General features: G+C 44.2%; 1 protein-coding gene across 1 annotated transcript; it reads right to left on the minus strand.

The window, feature by feature from the left end:
• Positions 1-517: 517 nt before the first annotated feature.
• On the minus strand, positions 518-21723 carry gcn1 (GCN1 activator of EIF2AK4). Its single transcript, XM_076164666.1, has 57 exons — positions 21676-21723; positions 20778-20880; positions 20608-20671; positions 20384-20515; positions 19988-20096; positions 19604-19702; positions 18774-18908; positions 18488-18665; positions 18324-18398; positions 18090-18218; positions 17917-17967; positions 17704-17802; positions 17326-17499; positions 17092-17244; positions 16899-16991; positions 16730-16805; positions 16483-16642; positions 16076-16253; positions 15791-15915; positions 15387-15565; positions 15053-15146; positions 14855-14968; positions 14545-14743; positions 14274-14426; positions 13716-13897; positions 13517-13597; positions 13075-13218; positions 12816-12940; positions 12349-12538; positions 12185-12255; positions 11827-11992; positions 11551-11745; positions 11215-11461; positions 10954-11075; positions 10665-10779; positions 10258-10437; positions 9948-10168; positions 9688-9756; positions 9463-9601; positions 7885-8081; positions 7471-7613; positions 7260-7377; positions 6885-7100; positions 6604-6768; positions 6343-6504; positions 6167-6259; positions 5930-6073; positions 5563-5832; positions 5329-5442; positions 4983-5213; positions 4653-4846; positions 3949-4063; positions 3501-3597; positions 3028-3176; positions 1904-2014; positions 1469-1690; positions 518-1169 (listed from the first exon to the last, which is right to left on the minus strand). The coding sequence occupies exons 1-57, from the start codon at positions 21691-21693 to the stop codon at positions 1044-1046; spliced, it is 8004 nt and encodes a 2667-aa protein (XP_076020781.1). The 5' UTR covers positions 21694-21723; the 3' UTR covers positions 518-1043.
• Between the last annotated feature and the right edge of the window lie 680 nt (positions 21724-22403).

Raw genomic sequence — 22403 nt, forward strand, 5'->3', positions numbered from 1 at the left:
TATAGTTTGTTTATAGTCCAGGTTTGTCACTGTGTGGCAAATTATCTTTACAGAGCAGCTTTTTAGGTGGTAAAGTTTAGGTTGTTCTTGTTAAATGAAAAGTAATTTAGAATTACATAAGATACAATTAAAGATAGTAAGTCTATAATTACCCAAACCATCTTATCAATGTCGTTAACTTTATAATTTCAGAATATAAACTGTCAGATTGCTGTAAACAAATAAGAGACTAATGGATTGTTTAATTTGTCAAAAATAAAAAAATAATCAGAAACTATCAACAAACCAACATCACACCCTGCTTTGTCTCCAAATATGTTTTCTTTGTTATAACTGTGTAAATATGCCAAGTCATTGGATATAGCACCTAATCCTCATTTTTGAGGAGTAGATATTTGCCATTTTTAATTGAATAGTCAACATTCCAAAGTGCTTGCCCAGCACCACCACACATAAATTGAACTTCGCCCCTGGCCCACCCATGAGAAAACACTTTTCCAGCATTTCAGACACCACCTTATGAAATCAAGATCTTTATTTGCATTGTAGTTTTACAACCGTATGACTCAAGAATTAATTCATTCTTAGAGGAGGTTGCTTTACCCCAAACAACTCTCACACATCCAAGTCCAAATAAAACTTAAAAGAGGGAGTGCCTCTTTATTATGTTTGGTAAAATAATTGAAACAGTGACAAAAACATTGAAATGCCAAAGAAAATTTATCTTGTGTCTTTCTGACCATTTCAGTACAGGAGAATAACCTGCACTCTGTGGGATAAAATAAAACAAAAATCATAAATGGAGTTCTTAGGCCACCAAAACAACGAAGAGGAAATTTAGTCTGAAGAAAAGACATTAGGTGGAGAATATGTAGGAAAGATGGTTTAAACGCTTTCCATCTCTTCCTTAGTCCATGATTGGCAACGTGGGCATGTGTGGCGAGTGTGTCTGGGGATCTGATTTGTACAAAATGTCAGTCGAGCTTCGGTCATTTTCTGCAGAGGTCGTTTTGAACTATTCAGCACAAATCACTCCTGCCACATCACGTTAGGATGGTGTCGTCTATCTCTTCATTGGAGTCCGGGAGGCCGGAGATTTTCTTCAAAGACCGGCGGTGACACTCAGACAGCAGATCGTTACTTGCAGTGTCCAGAATGGCAGTAACACTCTGAATGACAGAAAACGGGTAGAAATTATCACAACAGACTTTTTGCATCTCTGTCAAGAACTAATTGATCAGGCCATTTGCGTCATTATAGCACAAGCATTGTTGTCATTCTGGTTAGCGAGAAACATGGACAGATTAGAACTTGTTCGAAGCCTTATTCACTTAATATCATGTAATGAAAACACTGCCATTAATCATGCAGTGAAACTTTGACTTTTTATAAATGCGCCAATATTTAGCTTGAAACTGCCAAATTGAAACATGATTTGAGAGTAAGCGAGAAAAGTGAGATGCCCAACCTGCATGGTTTCCTCTCCCTGGCGGAGACGTAGCAGGCTGACGATGGTGTGTTCGCTCTGTGCTCTGACGCTGGTGTTCTTGTCCTTGGTGTTGTCCAGCAGACTCTTCAGTAAGGGCTTGATGAGATTGGCCTCCATGGAGGGCGTCGCCGGTTCCTTGAACACCCACCACAGCACCCGCTCTGTCACCAGTCTGATGTCGCTGGACTGATTCTGAAGACACTGCAGGGTCGTACAGAGACGTGAGACGTCAGGAGACAAACTGGCAACCACACAACAATGATGCATACAACCATCACAATTTCATGTTTTATGTGAAGGTGCACAATTTAAGATAAATCATCCTGGACCCTACAAAGGAATGAGCATTTAAAGATCACACCCACACACACACAGAGCTGTGATACCAACTGAACGAGACACTTCCTGCTTTACCTTGAGAAACTGTGTGATGATGCGCTGAGAAACACTGCTGCCCCCCTCAACTCTGAGATGATGCCTCATCTGATAGCCCATCGCTCTGATGCCACTGGTGGCAATGGGGATCTGCAGGAGCAACAGGAGATCAGGTCAGTGATGTAGAATACACAGGACAATACTCAAACCTGGTGGTTTACGTTCATACATATAATTTACACAGAAATTGGGCTTCCTATTACTTAAGACATCATGACTGGAATTATACATCTGAGCCATAGAAAATGAAGCAATACATTGAATTGTCACATTTTCTGAAATCAAATTTAAATTGTTCAGAGAGGTAAATTCTACAGAAGATCACCTATCAGTCACTTGAAAGCTACCTGGCTATTGCCTTACAAGCATCCAATATCACATGTGTCAAACTCGAGGCCCGCCACATCATTTTATGTTTCCCACAATGCACGATTTTGTGACCGTGAAGTGACGGCATCCTATCTCTAAAATACAGTGTTTCCACATCATGATCTGTCCACTCCGAATTAAACTCTCCATGTTCTTCCAAGACTTGTTTTGGAGTTATCCATGGCTAGTGAGTCAGTTCAGTTCACATTACTACACTGATGTGGAAATGTATGTAAATTAAAAATAAGATAAGATCTTGACAAGTTGTTTTATATATTGTGTATTGTCATTATTGGTGAAATCTTTTTTTTTTTTTTTTTTTTTTTTTTTTTAAAAGGAATTTCAGGTTCTCCATTATACGCTTTGTAAAAAGATAGTTTATTAAATGTAAAGATGTTCAATGTGTACTTGTACCTCTTTGCACTAAGACAAAGGCAAAACTTGAAGTGGTCCATTTACATCCAATTGTAGATTAATATGCTATGATTTTACTGGTCTGGCCCACTTGAGTTTATATTGGGCTAAATGTGGCCCCTGAACTAGAATGAGTTTGACAGCCCTGTCCTATATGTTAGAAAGTGAGTGTTTTTCTGAATTCTTGAAGACATCAGAATAACAGCAAATGCCTTTTACTCTTGTCTTGCGGGGACAAAACAATCAATACATGGAGAAAATGTCTCCATGGGCAAATATGGGCGCAGTAACTACGCTCATACCAAACTTTGTCTGCTCACCCTGTCAGCCGTGGCGTTGGTCAGGATGGTTTCCATCACAGTGTCACTGTACTCCTTCTCACACAGTTTCTCAGGAGCAGACTTGACAGCGATGGCCAACGCCAAGCTGCGACCATGACGCACCATCCAGTCCACACCAGAGATATCCGCTAAAGGGAGGGAAAGGCTTGATGAGGCGAAGTATTCACAAGCAGAAATCAAACGTGGTAATCACAGGCAAATATACCCCGAGTGGTGCATCTGCAAAATTAGACCTTAATTTATAATCCGATTACATTTAATCTGAATATTTGAGACAGAATATTGAACATTTAGAAGTGATTCTTCTACTTGAAGTGTATCTCTATTATTTTGCTGGATAATGAAAGCAAGTGGTGGATATATCATTCATTTGTATGGCAGACCACTACGATATTTTAAATTGCACAAAGGAAATAAGTGACGGGATGATGACTCTGCATAAGAGCACTGACCCAAGATGTGCTGAAGTAACACACTCTTCAGCTCCTCATCTGACAGGAAGGCACACAGCTCACCAACGCAGCCGGCTGAGGCCATACGGGTTGCATCCTACAAGCATTGCACGCACACGCACACACACACACACACACAGCAAAAGGTTGTGTCATTTTATATTCGTAGCGACATGTCTGCTCAAAACCACCTTTGAGAAAACCACATCCTCTGTCTTACATCCGTGTCTCCATTATGATCACAGAATGAACTGAAGTATTTAGAATGAAATCCTTTCAAAACGGTTTATATACAATGTACTTTTCTTTCTTTAATTTATAATTATTTATATTATCATCAAGTTATGCTCTCAGGAGCCACTGGGTGAGCTAAAGAGGGAGTACAAACAGATAAAGATCTCCTTGGCTCTATCTTGACGCTGCAAGGTAGCTGCCCCTCCTGTCATACCTCATCATGTCCCAGCATGCCCAGTAATGTGGTGGTGATGTTTTTGCGGATGGTTGGGTCCACCTTTGACCCGGCCCCCTGGATAACAAACCTTAGGGCCTGGAGCATCGTCTCCCTGTGAGAGAGGTAGAGAGACATGACGGGGAAAGGATAAGAATCGGATCAGATACAAATTCAGCTCCCCTGTTTGATATCTTATAGTTCTTTCTGAGGTGCATATTTTTGATTTGAACCTTTATGTACATACATAATAAAGAGTAGCATACTTCTGTAAAATAGTGGCCTTAACTAAAATAGCTAATTACCCTCCTGACGGTTTGTTAGTGATCATGTAATAAACAATAACTTAATGATCACTGTTTAGATTGTAGATAAGAGTGCTTTAAGTGAGCTTATATTGAAGTTTAAATAATTGAATTCAAGCCAAGAGCTGTTGTCTTAAATCTCTCCACAGTGGTATTCCAAGCCTAACTGGAGAGAGATGTTCAATACTAGCAATATTATCAACTACTACCATTCAAGGTGGAGGATCACTTTAAGACTAAATCGAGTTCTCTATTTAGGGGTCCATGACATTTACGCCTGTCCCAGCAAACTTGCCAATTGCCCTCAATTACAAAAATAGCTTCAATAGGGTAACAGCTGACTGTTTGCGTGTGTTCTAAGCAGTGACATTTAATAACAGGCTGGTGCAAGAGTTTCACCTGACTCCTGCGTCCTCTGCGTTGCGGATGGCAGAGAGCTGCTCGGTGAACAGTGGGTCGACCTTGGTGTGGATGGAGACTAGCTGGCCCAGAGCCTCAGCGGCCCTCAGCCTCACTCCACGACTGGAGTCCTGCAGGGCCTTCAGGAAGGTGGTCTGCAGCTGTGGCAGGAAGGGCTTCAAGGCAATGCCAACCTGGTAGGACAAATGCAGCTCAGAGGTTAGGGGTCTAAAACACAAGGACGGTAAGTATAAAAACCAAATAAGAACAGTTGAGCATGAGAAGACGCTGGTGTGTCTAAGCGTCACACGCGGAGATGCTGGTCCAGACCTTTGCCAGCAGCAGGGTCAGAGTCTCGAGCAGAGCAGTCTTCACTGTCCAGGCGAAGCGGTCACCCAAGATACGAATGAGCGGACCGGTGATGCTGACCACGGATGGGCGGAGCGCTTCAGGAGACGTCAGCTTGATAACGCCTCCTAGAGCTTTGGCTGCTTCCTCTTTTTGCTCAGGGCTGCCAGTCAGGACGCCCTCTCTCAAGACGGGAAGAATGCAGGTCACACCCTGTGGTAAAAAAGAGGAGGCAGAAGAAGTGAAGTCATTTGTGGGAAAAATTGTCCACGCCAACAGATTGATTTAGCGATAATTTAACGAGGAGAGGACAAACTGATTTTCTTACCTTCTTGGGCAAACAGAAACCAGGTAGGTGCTGACCCTTTACATCCGCAGCCACTGATCGGATATCTCGATGCAGATCGTCGATCAGAGCCAACTGGCTGCTTGCATCCAGTCTCTACACAAGATTAACAAAAGTACTGACTCAAGATCCGTCTTTGACTTTACAGTGGTGCAAAGACCAAAACGCTTCACCCTTGAACTTTGAAGTGACTTTGTTTTTCCAATGGTAACACACCTTGGTAATGGAGTTAATGGTGTCCCAGCTCTGAACCAGGACCTCAGGGATGGTGTCATTAAGGAGGCGGATGAGACCTGAAAGTAGGCTGCGTGTGTGGACGCTGTAGTCCAAGCGCGTGCGAGCGAAGTAAGCATTGAGAATGGTGACGGCAGCCTGTCTGACGCCGGGGTCGCTGCCTCGAGTAGCCTCCAACAGATCGTCAATGATGATACGCTGGCCCACCTCATCCTCCACTGAGAGGATCACTGTTTGACAACTGCACAACTCCTGAAACAAACAGAAACAGATATAAGAATACCACATCATTTAAGATTTCATCTGAAAAACTAACCAGTGCCCGTTACAGCTGATAAAGAATGGTTACCTGTGCTTCATCCTCTGTGCCCAGTTTTCCTTTGAGGGAGGAGAGCAAGGCGGGCAGGATGACCCCTAGGTGGCGTGTCAGAGCATCTCCAGCCACAGCAGACAGGAAGGCCAGAACGCGAGTGTTCACGGGGGGAGCAGTCAGCTGATACAAGGAGAGGAAACATGAAGGGCAATCAGTCATCCAGTCAAACGCAATAAGGGAATTAAAAAGAGAAGCATGACATAATCTGTTTACCTTTGGAACCAAGTATGGCAGCACAGAACGACTTTTCACAGCCATAACCTGCTTCAAGCCATCCAAGGCAAACTCAGCCGTCTCCTCATCATCCTGAGAAAAGACGATTAGTGTAATTGACTGTAAACACTTTTCTGAAAGCGAGATTGAAGAGCTGTCAATGCTCTCTGACTCACCAGTTGTTTAAGCAGTGTTGGCAGAATGTCATCCAGTGCCTGGTGGCCAATAGTAGCATGAAGCTGCTCAAAGGTTTTGGCTGCAGCTTCGCGTACTTCCTCCAGGGGGTCACAAAGAGCCTTCCTCACAGTGGGAACCAGGGACTCAGAGAAGACAAGCACCTGCAATACAAACATGATGAGTTTAAGAAAGGTTTCACTGCAGAGACTCAAACAGCTTTGCGTTTGTGGAATCAGAGGATCAGTATAACATTTATTTACCGCATCTTTACTGGTGGACTTCATTATCTCGCTGAGACCAATGCAGACCCCCTGCCTCTCGTCACTCTTGTCTGAGCGCAGCCCGTCTTCCAGGATGGGAATGATCTCTGGAAGAATCTTCTCTCCCAGCTTCCTCACCAGATCACCCAGTGTGCGGGCAGCAATCTGAGACATAGGGTCAAGAATGTCTATTCAGCTACTTTGACACAGCAAAATGAGCAAGTTTATGATGTAGTGTGTGAACACAACAATCACATTTAATAAAGTGACAAAAGTGGTACCGTTCTCTTGTCGGACCAGGTGGAGGCCAGGAAGCCAAGCAGTAAGGTAAAGAGAGTGGGGAGGATTTCTCTGAGGGTTCGGGGGGTGTTGGACACCACAATCTTCCACACATGGAGGGAGGCCTGTCGCACCACCAGCTGTGTGTCTGAACGGCCCATATAGAGGCCAGAGAGGACACGATTACGCCGCTCACCACCCAGAGCTGAAATGATGGCCTGGGAGGGAGGAATCAAAGCTCAGTAAATGCTTAACACACAACTTCATGTTCACGCTAGAGATAATACAGAAATGTAAATTTCACTTCCTTTCATAACTGATTGTACATGATTTGATCCAAATTTATTGGCTGGGAAAACTTCTCAGGCGTTGAATACCTTATTAGATGCTGCTGTTCCAAAGTTGTCATCTTCTGAGGCCGTCTCTGTTGTCATTTTTCCTGTCACTCCAGAGATGTGGAACAACAGATCTCCAAGCAGCTGCACAGAGCTGAACCTGAAAATGAGAGGCAGCGCAGACAAAGAATTAGATAATATAAAAGCAACTGTCATCCACACGCTTAAGTGCCACCATGTATTCATGACCAACCTGATTCTCCACAGGTCATCAAACAGGCCTTGTTCCAGCTCAGGAAGCAGCAGCGCGATGGCAGTCTCAGCATACATGCTGATGATCCGCTGACCGGCTCGGAGTGCTGTGTCTCTCACATACTCGTTCTCATCAGCCAAAGCCTAATGGAAAAGACAGAGACAGTCAGTGGTGCTGAGGGAGAGGTGACATGCAGGATGAGCCAAGCATTTCATTTCATTTGAGTGACATCTAAAAATCTCCTGTCGCGGTATTTGGTCCTGATTCCTAATAATCAATTAGGGGCAAAAGTTTACACCCATATTACATTTTTTGCAACTGTTGACAGAAAAGTGCTGTCATCGTCTAATATCGTCAGATGTCAGAGATAAATACACAACACAAATCATCCCCTTGAAGCAGAGGAGCCAATACCTTTAGAATGCAGGGGATGATGGGTCCAACATAAGGAGTAAACCTGTCTCCAAAGGTGAGCGGCAGGTAGATGAACATCATGATGTAGCCGTCTCTGACGTGGGAAGCAATGTCCACCTTGCTGGCTGTCTGCACCACATCCGGCATCAGCTTGTCCAGCTTCTCCACTCCAAGACCAGCCATCACCTCAGCCAGACCTGACGAGATGACACCGGGCGGGGCGTTAGTTTGCTACCCTGACATACTGGCCACACCTCGGCATCAGTAACAAAGGCTTTAAGCCACAGGTGTCAAACTCAAGGCCCGCGGGCCGAATCCAGCCTGCCACGTTATTTTAGGGAGGCAGTAGCTCAGTGGGTAGAGCTTCCGCTTGGGAACCGGAGGGTCGCCGGTTCGAGTCCCTGCCGAGGTGCCCCTGAGAAGGGCACCGAACCCTCAATTGCTCCCCCCTCTGCGAAGGGTGGTAATGTCATGTAAGTCGCTTTGGATAAAAGCGTCTGCCAAATCGTAATGTAATGTAATTTTGTGTGGCCCGCAAGAGCAAAGAGCTTCTAAGAGAGCTTAAGAAATGTTTTGCCTTTTACTGTATTTATTATAATTTCTCTTTAATTTCTCTCCATATACTAAGCACCTTATTATTAATTATTATTTCTCTGCTGTATTGTTGTCAGTGAAAGCAAATTGTAACTGTCCAGGCAGATTAAACTCTTATGTTCCTCCAAGACTTTTTTGGAGTTAATCACAGATAGTGACTCAATTCAGTTCACATTACTACACAGATGTGGAAATTTATGTACATTTAAAATCATTTCTAGATCTTGACAAGTTGTTTTATATATACCTTTTTGTTATTATTGTTTATTGTTGAAATTGGACTTGTTTGACTTAAGACAGTGGTTCCCGCGCTATTGCGGTGCGAGATGGGAAGAGGAGCGATAAAAATAAGTATCGCCTCAAGGAAAAGGAATGAGACCATACATACGTCATACGTCATATCGCAGCCGGAGAGAGCGTCCAGATAATATTATTGCTCTATGTATTTGTATCATTGATGTCTGATGCATTGTTAGCTTGGTTGGCCGTTAGCTTAGCGTTACAAGCCCAGTTGTGAGGGATTTAACTAATTATTATTATTAACACTGCAGGAGAATGAGCGATTGCCCTCGCAATGGAGAGCCATGGCCACACTCCTTCCTTTGCCACATGTGAGCCTCAGTAAACGCAAAATATAGGTCGGAGATGGACATTGAAAAGTGTCAGTCTGACAGCTGCAACCCTGATTTGAAAAGATCTGCAGCACAAAGCAGTCACTGAAAAGATGTGCTGATAAAAAGTGTTATTTTTTGCGAAGAATTACTTCATTTAGAAATTAAGAAATTTAGAAAATATTCTTATCTACAGAAGGGGGGGCCTTCAGGAAAAGTTTGGGAACCACTAAATTAAGAAATTTCAGGTTGTTCATCATATGTTTGGTAAAAAGAAGTATGATTTTACTCATCCGGCCCACATGAATCTAAATTGGGATGAATGTGGCCCCGAACTGAGTTTGACCCTGCTTTAAGCTATAGAAAAACTAACCCTGAGCTGCTCCAGAGCGATCGACTGAGCTCTGTTCAGATGCCAGTGTCTCCATGAGCCACGGCAGCAGGTCATCGAAGCAGGATTCACCCATACCCTTCACCATGGCACCCAAGGCTTTGGCTGAAACTGTACGGACCTGGATAGAAAGAAGAGCAGCTGCAGAATCGGTTCGAACAAAACTGTAAATACTGCTACAGTCAGCTTTAACGTCATTAAACACACCTCAGGCACTGGGTCCAACAGAGAGGTCTTCAGCCCAGGAATCACACTGGGCAGGTATGGTGACAGATCCTGTAAACAAAGAAACATGAGTTTACCCTGACTAAGTGACTACAGCCATGTTACACAAATATAACACACAAAACTACTACATTCAGGCATAAGAGAATGATCTCACTTGTGTAGATGTCAAAGTAATTGTTGAAATATTTGGCACAAAAGCTGCATGAAACCGTTTAGGAGCACGCCATCTTTATCGTTACCTTCTGGTCAGTGAGGGAGTACATGTTGCCGATGATCTGAGCTGCCATCTTGCGAGTGTCTGTGGAGCGATCCTGGAAGGCTCTCTGAACAATGGGCATGATGAGGGCAAGGGAGGGGGCATCAATGAAGTGCACAAACTTGGTGTCCAGCAGCGTCTGCAGACATGTCTGGGTTCTCCGGGAAGGATCGGTGAGAGCGTCCAGCAGAATGGGGGTGATAGCTGAGAAAGATCACAATGATACGTTTATACTTTTGCCGCGGGGTCTCCCTGTTTAGTGGAAATCTCTGTCTCACGAACACGTGTCTCACCCAAGATCTCGGGATTGCGGATGACAGAACCGATCTGTCGGAGGGCCTGCTGTCCGGCCTTCTGCACCTTCACATGAGAGTCGGTCAGCACTTCTGTCAGCTTGGGCACAATGCTGGGCAGGCATGAGGACAACTGTTTGGGGGCACAGTATGCCATGGCTCCTAACAACTCCACCGAGCCTGGGAGGAAGAAGCAAAGAAAGATAACAATGAAAATCGAAAAGAGGGCTAACGCTAACTAGTCTACATCAGTTAAATACACTTTTTCAATACTTCTTTTGGCCTTGAAGTAACACAATGTTCCATAACTTTATGGAGACTTCCTCTCAAAAAGCTGGTGGTTGTCAAATTCATATTACATAATTTATTTCTTCTGAGGAAGATCTGGTTCAAGAGATGCTGCGTACCTGCTTTAGTTCTCCAGGACTCCTCTTCCAGGGCCACCAACAGGGAGGGGAGGACCAGCTTCACCCCATGGGCACTGAGATTCCTCATCACAGCTTTGGCACAGTCATCTGCAGCCTGGCGGAAGAAAGAGGGGGGTAACATAGAGGTTCTGCACATTGATCCCACACACACAAACTGGTGTGGGATAAATATCTGTCAAAAGTTCACATGTCATGTTTTGCATTATAACCTGTAGAAACACTGGCTGAGGCTCAAATTAAGACCTCTTGTAATTATGTGCCTGCTCACCTCTCTGACGTACTGGTTGCCGTCTCCGAAGCAGAGCAGCAGGTGTGGCAGCACGTGGACCACGTACGGCTCAAACAGCTTGCCCAACATGTTACACAGCATCTCAAAGGCAAACAGTGCACCTGGAAAGGGACACAGCAGATCAAGAGGATGGACTGGTCAATAAAGAGTTAAATCTCATCACAGAGAGACAGGGTCATAGTTGCAGGATGCATTTTTCAGCATTCTGATTTATAGCCTTTGTTTGCCAAACACACACACCTTCCCTCCGCCTGAAGTTCTTCTTGTCTTGGATGGCGTCTGTTAGAGTGGTCATGATTTCCTGCTGTTTGAGGGCCAGGATGCCGAGGCCTTTGACCAGGCCGGCCAGGCCATAGGCTGCTCCCTTCCTCTCAGCGTATTTGTCACTCTCCAGCAGCAGCTGCAGCAGGTTCCTTACAATCCCAGCAGCATCCTCTTTGATAGCAGGGACCAGAGGAGGCAAACAGCTGGCCACAGACTCCTGGACCTATGAGTGACGACAAGACATGGTAAGGATTAAACATGATTTAAGACTTTGAGATCTTAAACTAAGAAAAAGCAGGATTTGCTGCTTACCTGTTGTGAAGGTGTAGACAGCGCTGTAATGAGCTTGGCTACAATTGGCTTGACCTTGGGGTCAGTTTTCTCCAAATGTTTGGCCAGAGACCCCATCAGGATAACCACGCTCTGGCGCACAGAGTCGTAGCTGGCATCCTGAGGGGCATTCTTCAGAAACTCCTCAAACACTGGCAGCAGGGAGCTCACATTGTCCTGTTACAACATACAAAAACTATTGAGCATTTCGTCTGGTACAGAGATGCACTGAAAATATTCCACAGTACATAGCCGTACCTTTCCGTGTGTGTTGAGAGCTGAGAGTGCAGCGTCCAGCATGCAGCGGCGCACATCGGCATGGCGATCATTCAGCGCATCAGGAACAAAGAAAAGGAAGAGGGGGGTGACCTGAGATTCATCCAGGTACTGGGAGAGCTTGTTCAGAGACAGAGCGATGCCACACCTGATGAATGAGCGTTTGACAGAGACAGAACAAAGACTTGGATTACATACAAACTGAAAACATTTCTTACAGAGTAATCGCTACAGAAAGGAAAGTAGCAAAGTGGCTCCACAGAGTTGCTGACAAGCATCCCTCTGGTGTTCAGAGCAGGTGAAAACAGCTTTGACTGCCACTGCAGCTCATCTCTCTTACCTGGCCTCCCATTGGTCAGGTGGAGACTCAGAGATGACTCTGCCCAGAGCATCCAGAACAGGAGGCGGTCTCTGTAAAATGAAACAAACAACACAACATACATTGACATTATAATACTGATCTCAGCTTTATGCAGTAGTAGATACATTTCAAGTTGGTCTCACATAGAGTTTCTCGTGGTAGAGCTCTGTTAGTTGGCCAAGGACTGCAGCAGACTGGTCTCTGTAATCGCACACTGCCTTGGACAGAGCTTCAGCCGCAGCAGAGCGGACAGCCTCCTCGTGATGAGTAACATCTCCAATCAGCAATGTGCAGAGCTCAGGGACCAACTCCAAACCCAGAGACTCCCAGAGCCTGGAGACGACAGACGAGCTCAATGTGAAATTCAATTGGACCAGTTACATGAGACTACGATAATAAAATGGTGCATAATACACAGTATAACAATTTAATTTAAAAGATGGTAGTAGAATGTCATAATGACATAATGACGTGACAAACTAGTATTTGAAATGGACCACAAACCCGAGCACAATTACTGCGATTCCTAAAACTACTAGTATTAATTTCTTCGCTAGAACAACAAAGAACCGAAAAACCACAGAAAACAAAGATAAAAAGAAATTCATACTTCTCAGCCAAGGCACGGCCCTCCTCTTCAACATCAAACCTGGAAACCCAAAGCCTGCGAAGCAAATTCAACCCACTTGCCTCCGTACTGTCTGTAGACAGAGCAAACTCCATTTCCAACAGGCCCTGAATACAGATACCATGAGTTAATATTAACAAATGGTGCAGTTTATGCGATCACAAATAAGTAATCAGTCTCATTTACACAAGACTCTCACCATTAGCAGCATCAAATATGGATATTTAATTCTATAGCTCACCCTGAGAGCAGCATCACGGACAGAGAAGCACGGTGAGAGGAGAGCATTCAGCAGCACATCGATCTCTGCCTGCTCTGCTACTGTGCAGCCCTCCGCTCCTCCAGCACTCACACAGAGCGCCGTCAGGCACTGAGCCGCCAACACCTACAACAACAAGATGGATTCAATAAATGAAAAACTGCTTTTCCCAAAAAAAACTGAACATAGTCTTGAAGTAAATACGTAAACAGTGAGGATTTGTACTACCATCAGTTTATGTGAAACTAGAAAAGAAATGTGTGATCCAGGGGCATGAGAAACACCATACAAAACTATTATGAGGCAAAGAAATATTTGATATTATTTATTCGTGTTTCAATTATTTTTTAGAAATTAATGAAAACCCTCAAAATCCCCTGAAGAATCACACAGTGTGAGTGCTGCATGTGTTGCATGTGCTTACCTGGAGTCTAGGAGTTGCTGTGGAAATCACTCTGGTCAGCAACAGCAGCATGTTGACACGTGGAAGGAGTTCCGGTCCATTCTGTTACACAAAAACACAGAGGTAACTGCATCAACTTAAATTATACGTTGAACAGAGAAGTGTCTGTGCAAGCGCTAAACAAAACAAAAAAATGTGACAGAGAAACGCTCGTCTCTACCTCATCAATGACAAGGTCTGCGCTGTCCGTGTCAGACCGAAGCTGGGCATGCTCGTTGATAACCTGCAGAGCTCTGATCATCAGGCTCTCAGTCTCCTCAGTGCTGCCAGAAGAGTCCTTGAGCACGGTGTTTAGCAGAGGGAAGCAGAAGGAGAAAGCAGGAGCAGACAGCGGAGACACGTCTGGAAAAAGAAAGTGACACAAAGCAGAACGGAGCCTGTCAATGCTACAGCCCTGAAAGAACTCACCCGCACTTGAAATAGGTCTTCTTTAAGGCCACATTAAGGCCACATAATTTACTTAAAATAATGAAGTAAAAAAGCACAGCCTGAGTTAAGGAAATTTTAATTAAGTGCCACTAGAGAGCTGCTGACCGCTTTAAAGACACCGCTTTGCATGTGAGGAAGGCAGCAGAGTGCACCAGTGTCTATTCAACAGTCCCTGTGGTCGAGTCAACTATTGCTCAAGAAAAGTAACTAAGTGCAGAGAAGCAAGATTTGTTTCATTCGAACCCATGAAACAACTGGATATTCTCTGTAACTCTGTGTGCCCTCTTACCAGCAAGTTTGCCTTCTCGCAGTGCGACCGTGTAGTTATGCAGCAGCAGTGCAGTCCGTTCGGTGGCAGTCTCCAGATCCTCCTGTTCCCAGGCCTGATCCAGATCACACTCTGGCTTCAGCAGCCGTAAAGTCACGTGTCCCACAAGAACAGCTGCATGAAATAAAGACAGAATGACACTCAACTACAGATGCATTCATTAACACAAGGGAAAAAGGGGGCGTTATTTGGAAGTCGTGTTTAAGAAATGTTAATGTGTGAGCTTTTGTACCTAGAGAGTGAAGGTGTTTGGGCATGAGACACACTCCTATGTCCAAGAACAACTGCTGGATCCTCGGAGCGGCCAGAGGTGACTGCAGAAGAGGCAGTAGAACTTGGAGGACTGCTGGGAGCTCCTTGGAGATCTGAGGTGGTCCCTCTCCCATAGCTGCTTCCACCAAACCAACTGCAGACTGCAATTCTGTATCCAACTGGTGGCAGCCGGATGTAAAATGCTGGTTAGTGAGCGTTTAAAAAAAGCACCATCACACTCCAGGTGCTGGGTTGTAATAAAAGGTATTTGCAAGGTTTGGGCTCCATACCTCTCGTAGTCTCTTGCGGATGGACTCCTCCTTTTCCAGTTGACTTTGCATCATTTCCTTTTGTTTGGGTGTGAGCTGCACTTCATCTATGATGCCTTTTTTCTTGTTCAGCTCCTGGAGGGAGCAAGAGGAGAAATAACCCTCAGTCAAAATGTGTTATTTCTTTTTCACAACAAATTATGCTGGAGTGACATCTACCTCCTGTAACTCCAGTTCAAAGATCTGCTCCTTGTAGGAGTAGGCCTTGTTCTCTCTTTTGATGTTGCCTTTCTTGGTGGTTTCCTTCTGAGCACTGCAACAAGTACAGAGATGGAAAACAAAGAAATGAATGCATTTAAAAATATATATTCCGGAGGAAATTAGTATTTGAAGCTTTCTAAACGATGGGAGGACATGATGTCATTATTGAGTTATTTTACCTGTTAAGATGTTCCACAAAATCATGTGAATAAGTACACTGGGTCAAACCAGGCGGTAACCTCCAATTATGTATTGTACAAAGTTAATGGTGCTGATCGAGCGACTCTGTTACCTCTGGATGATGCTCTTGTCGTACAGTTCTCCATCAGGGGTCAGCATGATGGCATACTCCTCGCGGGTGACCTGAAGTAGGGCAGGTCGGGACAGCAACTGCGTGATGTGCTCCATCACCCGTGGCAACAATTTGGTGGGGGAGAGATCAGAGAGGGCACCAACAGCATTTTTCACTGCCTGGAAAGGAAACATGTAACCACTGAAAATCATTGTATCAAGTAAAATAAATCACCAAGAGTAAAAAAAATATATAACCTGGCAAATTGTGCATCTCTTGTCAGGATGTGTACATTGTAATTATTCATCCAACATCTAATTAATGTAGGAGACCCCTTTTTTTAAATTTACATTCCATAATATTGTCCATTTCTGTATAAATCCTCTTTTAAGTTTGTGCTTCACCTGGTTATCAGCGTTGACTTCCAACAGTTGAGGCAAAATTTTCTCCAGATTCTTCTCTATAAACTCCTCAGCTTTTATGTTCATGGAGGCGAGCAGAACGGGCCAGAGGGCACGGCGAGTTTCGACTGGAAGAGACGTACAGGGAGTAGACACAATGTCACTCACAGGACATAAATGGCAAACAGACAGAGAGGCATACTACAGCACACACTAACGAGACATACAGTTGCTTAAAAGGAACAAAGAGAGGAGTATTACTTGATATTATCTTATGTACTCATGTACCTATGGATGGGTGATGAGCGATTACGAGGGTCTCCATGGCCATGTTCTCAGCTTCAGTAGGGTCAGCAGCAGAGCAAAGAACGCGCAGCGCCTCCAGCAGGGCACGTGGGATGATGTAGCTGCGGCCCAGCTCGGTCAGCTCTCCTGACTCCAACACCAGGACATCCTGAGGCAAAATCTGAAAGCCAACAAAATACAAGTAATTAGTTGAACAAATAGGGACCTCATTCTTTCATTTTCAGTTGCCGATGAGTGAGTAATGCAATGATTCGCAACCACCCTTGCCTATTTCAAATTAATTAGGTCGTTGACCAGGCTGCATGACTTCACAGAACAGCAAAATGTACAATTTGACATTGTTTTTACACAGATGAAGCAGCAGATTTCTATGGTCAAACAGTTTGTACTTTGTGTTTGTTGATCACCACGCGGAGTTCTCCCAGAAGGCCATGGGCCAGGCTGGATCCACCCAGAGAGGAGAGTAGCTTCCTGAGTGTCTGTTGTGCCCGCTTCCTCACACCCCAGGCACGCGACAACAGCACTGCAACTGTGGCGTAGTGGTACATCCTGAGAGAGCATAAGACACGGCCATTACAACATGGACCAGAAGTGATACCAGATGAGGCCTTATTACAAGTCACAGGTCAGACTCACTGTGATTTGCTGGTGTTGAACCTGTGGGCGTGATCCAGGAAGAGCCTTTCACAGAACTGCAGCACTGTGCATAGAGCTACAGACAGAAATAAATCAGAATTTTGCAGGTTGACATTTTATTAAAATTTTTTAGGCTGATGATGGGAAGACATATTGAGAATTGACTTACTTTCATCATTTGCTTGAGAGATGAACTTCTCTGTGGTAAATAGTGGCTTTTTCTCATTTAAAACCAGGTTCCAAAAGTTGGTGAATTTAGCCTCTGAAATGAGAAAGAAATCCACATTCTTTCCTGTTCTTGTGTTCCTGCAGATAGCTAAGAGAAACAAATTACTGTTGGTGTGGTTGTAAAATGGGCTCACCTGACTGTGTATCCAGCAGAGCCAATCGACTCAAGAGAACAGAAGCTGCCACTCCTTCTGCAAGCAAAGCATGCTGGGTGCTTTGTGCCGCTGCTTTCTCCACTGTTTGGAGGAGCAGGGGTGTCAGATCTGAAGCCTGGGCCAGAGTGTCACCTAAACATCAGGGGGAACCAAAAGGTTGTGAGGACAGACAAATTACACGATTTCCATGTTAAACATGTAGCAGTGACTGACCTCTGAAGGCTCCCAACATGGCCTGAAGATAGGCATGCCGAACCAGCGAGGTGGAGGTCTTGAGGGTGAAGGCTTTCTTCAACCAGTCCAGCAGAGCAGTGGGAAGTTCCACTGTGAGACGACTGCTCCACTGAGACAGCACAGACACGGCATGCACCAAGGTGCCCTCATGGACTAAAGAAAACAAAGTGAACCAACATCTGAACTTGTACAGCAATCAATCAATCAAACACAGCACTATTTGAAGTAAATGTATAAATGTTGCTGCAAGGGACAACTGTATAACGTACTGTGTAACAATAGAGCTCGACCGCTCCAAGTATTTGTAGACTCGAGTCATACTCTAGTCATTAGAGGTGGAAGTGTCAGGAATGTTACCTTCTTGTTGTAAGTAAGGGATGAACATCACAGTAACTGCAGAGCTGAGAGTCTGGCTGGAGGTTCCTGACACGGTATGGTGGCTGCAGCTGGCAATTCCTAACAAAACAACATACAAATGTATCAGCTAAAAAAACTAAACTTGTCTCTTTGGAAATCTATCTGAGGCATAAATACATGAAAAAAACAACGTTTATTTACAAAGCCTCTTACCTGATAACACACTCATCTTCTGGGCAACAACTGTGAGCTTTCCTTCCGAGCCTGCAGCCATAAACAAAGACGTGCACATTATGGTGTGTGATTTCTCATGTAATGTTTCAGGTGAGCAGAACCAATCACACACGGCGCTTGAGAAAAACACTACACAGAAAATATCATTTCACCTCCGAGGATCTTGAAGAGATGTGTGACGATGTCCTGCACAGCAGTGGGGTCACTGCACTGCTGGGTCAGGTTCTGCATGCCCTGAACCGCCTCTTCCATCAGCTGGGTGTTGTTGGCCTTCAGCTGGCCTACAGAAACCACATCAGTAATTAAATACATCATATCACTGCTAAACAGAGACACAACTGTTTCTCTATTTGCAGGTTAAGACCAAGCACTCATAAAGGTCTTACTTGCGATGGCCTTTCCAACATCCATGGCGTACTGACTGAGATCCAGAGTTACCGTGGCCAGCAGGCAAGATATGGCTGTGAGGAGAACAGACAACACAACATATTTATTGACTGTAAATGAGCTGCCTGAGTGCAGAGCGTGTAAAGCAGCCACAGCGTCTCACTCTGCATGGCGTTCTCGGGGCTGCGGAGCAACGTCTTCTGCAGCGCAGGAAGCAGCAGCTCCTTGAATTCAGAATGGGAGACGTGACGCAGCAACGAGCCACTTTTGTCCAAAATGTACTTTGGTGGTTTGGTTTTACTCATGAGGACTGACTTCACGTACAGATCCAACAGGGCACTCTGAAAGAAAGAGACAAACAAACATCTGAGCATGGCACACATGTAACCTGAGACTTGTCATCGCCATCAGACAGAAAGGTAAGATCAGAATATCAAAATAAAACGCACCTTATGTTTCTCCATGGTGGCCATGACTTTTTGGGCTGTGCAGAAATCTAAACACACCCCCAGCAATGCAAGAGTTGTGCAGCTCTGGTCCAGGCTCAACAGAGTGCTGACATATTCATCAACCATCCCAGGGTTCTGGTAAAGACAGCAAAATGTCAGGAATCCAGCATTTCTTCATTTCTCCCTGGCTTTATGTTAAACCATTTATTAGTGAGGTGAGGAACATTGTTATGGTTGATATGTGTTTTATCCCAGAAATCCGTCTGAAGGTTCATCAAAGTGAAAGAAGCCTAGTACAATAACTGCCGTTAATCTGAAAGTCTTAGTTTAGAAAAGGATCCTCATGTTTTAACTGCAACAGTTCCAGTTCCAATGTTATTGAAAAAAATGTTGCTATTGTTGCTACAGCGCCACCTTCAGGTCAACTGATGCTTTTGCCCCACCAAATTTAGGTTACAGTAGACAAATTAATTGATCCGATAAGATTTTGCATTTTTGCTGAATGAGCCACGCCCACACAAATTATAGCTAAATCCGTTAAAAAAAAGATTATCAAAAATAAACCTTTTGTCCGACTTGGTCCAGACACTCCGACTCACAGTAAGTGGCAATTACAGCGCCACCATCAGGCTAACCCTGCATCAAAATGTAGTAGGTTCTTCCCTGAATCGCGCTCAACCTGCTCATTAAGTCTCAAGAAAACCGGTTTGTGACATTTTAAGCCATCACAGATAGAAACATAATCTCCATAGCGATGGCAACAATTTCACAATTAGGTATATACAGTATTTGGGTCCATGTTCAGCTGCCTGCTGCATCTCCATACTCACTGCCTTCCAGAGATGGTTGAGGTTCTTGAGGGCCGACGCCTGAGCTGTACCCTTGGCTCCGCCCACCACTTCAGCTGCAAGAAGGCTCTGAACCTCCACCTGTAGAAGGAGAGAGGAAACCAAACAATTAAAGGAAAACTCCTCCTCTGGTCTGGCAACTTCTGTGTCTACATGCATTATTATGAAGGTCGATTCATTACTTCTAAACCTGATACATAAGGAAATAAGGAAGAGCTACAATCCTTTATGGAGCATGTTCGCTCATCATCTGCATTTATAATGTTTCTTCCGAGACGTGTCAAACAATACAACACAAGTCAGGAGCCAATAGGGAACAGGTCAAACTTTAGCGTGATGGAGCTTTGTGGAACTATTTCCACTCACCATTTTCTTCCAGATGGCTCCCTGCCTCTTCTCTGGGGTGGAGAACACTCTGCGGACTAAAAGGCAGGTCCAAGACAAGGCGATGAAGGCGGTGGAGCCAGAGATTTTACTGAAAATATCCATATGGAAAGCATGAGCAGGAGAACAGATCACATCAAACAGAAGATTCCTTGATACACTCATTATAATGTAACATAACAGTACACTCATCTATATATTTCTTCATGATTTATTTAAATCTGTTCCTTCTGCATTTTAGTCAATGTGCATATGGATTTTTTGCAGTTTGCAAAGTAAAACAATAGTTGGTATATTCTCATACTTGATTTAGGGGGGCAACTTCCATCTACCTACACATAAAGATTAACAACAGCACTAGAACACTCCAAGCCAAACCTGGGTTCTCCATTCTTGCAGACAATTCCACTGTTGAGGAGGCAGTAGAGGAGCCCAGCCACCAGGACGTCAGGCTGACTGTCAGCCAGCAGGGCGATGAGAGAGAGCAGCTCACTGCGGGAGGCAGCATCCCTAAAAAAACAGACGAAGTCGACACATTTAACTCAATGTCCCTCTGTGCTGGTCTGCTAATCCTGCGAGTGAAGGTGTACGTGTGGACTCACTGATATCTATGTAGAGTCAGACAGAAGAGCTTGCAGAGCCCTTTGACTGCAGGATCTGGTAGCTCTAAAAGAAGATGTGATATCAAAATGACCAAATAGTACCAGTTGCCATGACCCAGCAAGGGAATTCTGAAGCGAGATGGAGCATCAAACACTGTAACATCTCTCACCTTTGCCACTTATGCACAGCTTCAGCTCTCCGATCACCTCCTTGCGCTCTTTCACACTGGCTGTTGTCACTTTGATGGCAAATTTCTTCAGCGTGTCTGAAACCTGCGGAAACATCCAAAATTGATCTACTTGGGTACACTGCGATTTCCAAACAAAGACAAATCAAACATATCAATCCTGTATCCTGTTGGACTCGGGGAAATGAGGACCTACTTCATTTGTCGGTGAAAATGTGCATCTTCTACCATTAAGTATGAGATGTCTGTTGATCTCATGTTTTGTGTTGTTCCGTCACTGTGATATTTTTTTGAATGTGATATATTTGTTTGTTTTTTCATGCTCAAAACCTTCAAAGGGATATGTTAAAGAATGAATTCCATGGAAGTAAATCGTAAAACAGAGCGCTTTGTTCTTAAATCAACAGCTTGTAGAGAGTGACGTCGTCGTATCCAATGATTGATTTAATTGATTACAACACATTTACAACCACAACAACATGAGCTCACTGCTTTAAATATCCTCATCTTATCTACGCGTCGCTTTACTACCAGATCGAGCTGTATTGAAGCGAAATTAGGTTCATAACAACAACAGGAAACATGTGTCCTGTCAGTTATTGCTGAATGTATCCGAGTATCGCCTCGTTTCGCCCTGAGAATGAGCTCCTCAGTCGGCTGCAGCAGCTGCTCGCTGTGCTGGTCTCTCGACGGAGCGCTGAGCTAGCCACTCTGCTAGCTAGCGGCTCCGGAGTTCCACCCTGCGTCGCTTACAACAACTAAACTCGCCGACGGTGTTTATAGGAAACCCCTCCACGCGTTGCGCTTAAGGCTCTGTGGTTGTTCGGTTAATGTCCTATAGAATAGTGAGGTTAGAGTGTTAAATATCAGCCACACAGACCTGCGTGTCCGCTGCCATCTTGCCGGTGTTGGAGCAGGAAGAGCTCGTTCTTACCACTTCCGGGTCGTTAGTCGTCTCATCTCGTGGCGCACGTGAATGTTTGTAGTTTTCTTCTTTTCCTTAGAAACAGTTTTTCCGGTTCTTACCGTGGGAAACCCGATGAAAGTTTACGAACCGCGTATGTAAATATTTTAGAGCTCCAAAAAAGAATCTTTTAAATTCCTAATATGGGAACGAATCCATCCGGCTGCACACATGCGATTTGTTTGAAGCCATTAACTTTGTGTTTTGTGATGATTCAGGGCTCACTGGACATTTGAGTTCAGTTGTTTCTATGTTGAAGACTTTAAATAGAAGATGTATTTCTCAAAATCTGGTAAATGCTCAGCAAAACAATTTCACCTCTAAAGCCAATGAAAAAATTCATTCAGATCAACATACATTAAAAAATATAAAATATTATATTGGATATAAGTGCAAGAACTGCACTTATAGTTCAGGTTATGTTTATATACCATCACAAGAGATTTTCAAAGAACCCTGTTGTGCTTAAAATAAATAAAGATAAAGACACCCGTGATCGTTTTTTCGTCTCAGAAATGATCTGAATTCAGGTGCATATGACTGTAAATAAGACAGTATATATAACACCTATAAACGAATCTACATGAATGGTCCTCAGATGTACTTGTGTTATTGGTGTGTGATAATAAGGCAGCTGTGGTGAA

This window comes from Genypterus blacodes, unplaced genomic scaffold (assembly GCF_046128005.1).
Source record: "Genypterus blacodes isolate CSIRO-AG114 ecotype Tasmania unplaced genomic scaffold, CSIRO-AGI_Gbla_v1 ptg000138l_1, whole genome shotgun sequence".
In the NCBI taxonomy this organism is placed as follows: domain Eukaryota; kingdom Metazoa; phylum Chordata; class Actinopteri; order Ophidiiformes; family Ophidiidae; genus Genypterus; species Genypterus blacodes.